The 3,156-nt window shown below is 42.3% G+C and overlaps 1 protein-coding gene across 1 annotated transcript; it reads right to left on the bottom strand.

The window, feature by feature from the left end:
• Window positions 1-532: 532 nt before the first annotated feature.
• Window positions 533-2,514, bottom strand: LOC148008094 (uncharacterized). The gene is made up of 2 exons (XM_087674492.1): window positions 2,162-2,514; window positions 533-1,407 (listed from the first exon to the last, which is right to left on the bottom strand). Exons 1-2 carry the CDS (start codon window positions 2,497-2,499, stop codon window positions 924-926), a joined length of 822 nt encoding a protein of 273 aa, XP_087530618.1. The 5' UTR covers window positions 2,500-2,514; the 3' UTR covers window positions 533-923.
• Between the last annotated feature and the right edge of the window lie 642 nt (window positions 2,515-3,156).

Raw genomic sequence — 3,156 nt, 5'->3', positions numbered from 1 at the left:
GATGAGAGTGGGGGAAGTATTATATGAAGCATGGGTCAAAAGCCCTCCTCACACTTGGCCTGATTAATAGGTGCTGAGTTATTCTGAAGGCCAATCATGGCCAGACTGGAGAGCACGGCTGGCAAAACTTGGGAAGCCTCTTCTGCCTAAGAGCTCTTTGTGAGGGTCAATTCAAGCATTGTGACGGAGAAACATGGCATTAATCACAGAGGTCTTGATTGGCTGCATTGTAACAACAACTCAAACAATGGGATACAATTGCTCAAGTTCTTATGCAGTTCGTTAATTGGCCTGACACAGTTACTGGTAAAATGTTGGGGAAATCCAGAGATCCTTACAGTTGTTATCCCGAACCTTAGTTGGAAACGGTGAGGCTGATCATGATAGCACCCAGCATTGAAAGCTTACACTAACACACGATACAAGGTTATACAGACACAAGGTTGATGTCAAGAATAGGTTACGCCTCAAAAACGTTATGCTAACAAGATACAAGATTAGCTAACCTCTAGATGATGCCAATCTCACACAATTTTAAAAGCTATGCAAATCGACCCTTGATTCAAGAAACATAAAGAGCATGCATCACTGTTTTGTATTCGTGGATGGCATAATTTCTACAGGAACCCTCTTTGTATTTGCTGTCCAAGTTGAAGTTCCAACTGTTGGACACAGCTTGCTTGTATGAAGCATGGTGCCACGACAATGGGAGACGACTGGCACGATCAGTGGTATCTCAGGAGTGCAGGACTAGTTCAGCAATGGGGACTAAGAACGTGACAACCTGTATCATGCCTGGAACTCAAGAACCAACAAGAATAACCTGCACAGGGGGAAGAAATGATATATATTCTCACTAAACAGCCTCCAAAAGTGGCATATTACCAATTGAACTGTTAAAATTTCTTCATAATGGCACTTCGCTAACAAGTTTCCTGCCAGAATGTTGGACTGACTCCTGCTTGCCCTAGCCAATGGACATGACGATCTGTAATTTTCTGTGACAGAAACCATCCATTCCTCCAATGGAACTCAGAAAGAGCCATGCTTTTGCTGGGAACTGAATTATGAATGGCGTTGGAGTAGTCACACATCCTTGTCACCATCTCAGAGCCTTTCGGAAAACTAAAATCTGCAGGCCTCTCCATCATCTCTTCGGTTTGATAGGTAGCAGACTTTAGATATGACTCGGCAAGTGGCAGCAGCTCAATAACCAATTCCTCTACATATGGCAAATGCGTGTTCACTATGGCTCCCACTGACAATCCACCAAGGCCAGCACTCAAAAGCCAAAAGATAGAACTCCAAAGTAGCTTCTCAACCATCACTTCTAAATACTTCTCATGAGACACTGCTGAGCATGGCAACCCTCCAGCATGCATGATTCCATTGATGGCCCTTCCCCACCTTCATAGTGAAACAACAATCATATACATGTCTGTCATGTCATGGTCAAGTATAAAATGATGAATAAGGGGACACGAGCATGCGTGCATTATTAAGTAGGAGATGGCCCTACAAATTCAATAAACAGAAACCTACAGATTCGACAGACACCTTTGTAGAAAGTAAGTTTAACAATGCCATCAAAGTTGGCATGTGTGCTGTTCCAAGCTGGAAGCAGGACTGAAAAGAAAGCCTATGAAAGAAACCTCAAGAACGTAGGCAAGGGACTAAAGCTAACATACTAGATCACGTCCACTTTAAATAGAGCCCTAGCAGATGATTGATGCTCAGCGCATCAAGTTGCTGGTTGTGCTCTTGCAATTAAAGAAGAATCAAAATCTCGGGAAAGGTGAATTGAGCTGGGCTAAACCCTTAGCCATGAAAGTTGGAAGGCAAAACCCATTAGAGATAGATAAAGCGCATGGAAATTTGTTTTCGCCTTTTCCTTGTTCTTTTCATATGATTGTGATGTGACAAGTGAACGGTGTAAAATACTTTAAGACTCATAGACCTGGTTATTACGTTTAGCTTATGCGATTTTCTTTGACTTTCCCTACCCTGCATTTTCTGCACACAACAATGACAACATAGTTCTACAAGAATGCTTGCCAATGCGGCACATGCCAAAACAAGGCCACAATTATGTCACAATATAACTGTATGCGTACTCTTGCTCTTACCTTTTTGCAAAAACACAACGTGTTTTAGTCTTTACCTTCCCCAAACTAGCGAGTCTCGACCTCCAGGTCTGATATGCATATTCCCCTTGGGCTGCAGAGGATTTTCAGGTGATGCTGACATGAACAAAAGCAGTTGAGTGTTGTTTTGCAGACCATCGAGGCGGAGCCAAGGCTGCAGCATACCATTCTGGAGAAACACAATGTCCTTCCATCGATGTGAACAAGTTTCACTCAGTACAGCTTCAAGATGACTACAGTGAGTGGCCACGATGATGGGAAATGGTTCATCTTCATCTTGCAATGATGTCACTCGTTCCCCCCTTGCCACCAATCTCCCCCTGATGCAAAATATAACATCATAAAAGAATCTCATCTCCGAAATCTACGATAAGAACACGATATATTTGTCAATCTTCAAGAAGCATCAGCATTCTTTGATTTGCGGACCCTAACTAGCCTTTGAAGGACGTGTATTAACACAAAACTCAAGAAACTATTTGCGAAGTCACTTCCATGATGTTTTTAAAATTTTGGATGCGCATTAGTAACCATAAGAAGAACACCGTGAGATCCAAGAACAAGTGGTATTTCTTCCGTTTCACTTTCATTGGGAAACAAATGTATACGAAACCCGAGAGAAGTATTTGGAAGGTCAGTTTTCTGAGAAATTAGCATGTTTCACAAAACTTATCATCACAAAATGTGGCACAAAGATTTTGTGATGATAAGACATTTTATGAACAAGACAACATAGATATAACCCACATTAGAGGAGCTGTGTCAGACCCACGGAGTGGTGGTCCCACAAGTATTGCTGGTTGGTTTTACACGCTGCTCTCAATGTAAGTGTACACCAACATGATTTGCTTTGCTTGTCACCGTGCCTTGTATATAGGCTTCCTTTCCAGATTGTATTCAACTGACAGCTGTTTTGGGTTCGAATTGCCTACTGTTTAGCATACTGTTTCTCTTCTCTTCCACTGTGGGGCTGAGATATTCGATTTGATGTTGTACCCTGTCCTCTAGACCT

Source organism: Lygodium microphyllum, unplaced genomic scaffold, assembly GCF_053477565.2.
Source record: "Lygodium microphyllum isolate KBCC unplaced genomic scaffold, Lygodium_microphyllum_v1.1.10 scaffold_399, whole genome shotgun sequence".
In the NCBI taxonomy this organism is placed as follows: domain Eukaryota; kingdom Viridiplantae; phylum Streptophyta; class Polypodiopsida; order Schizaeales; family Lygodiaceae; genus Lygodium; species Lygodium microphyllum.
The sequence above is the reverse complement of the archived record's forward strand: the minus strand, read 5'-3'. Positions and strand labels throughout refer to the sequence as shown.

Excerpts from the sequence above, each read along its gene's own strand:
- LOC148008094 (XM_087674492.1), bottom strand. The coding sequence starts at position 2,499 with ATGAGATTCTTTTATGATGTTATATTTTGCATCAGGGGGAGATTGGTG. Across the intron at positions 1,408-2,161 it reads GACTCGCTAGTTTGGGGAAG|GTGGGGAAGGGCCATCAATG; the intron begins GTAAAGACTAAA and ends TTCACTATGAAG.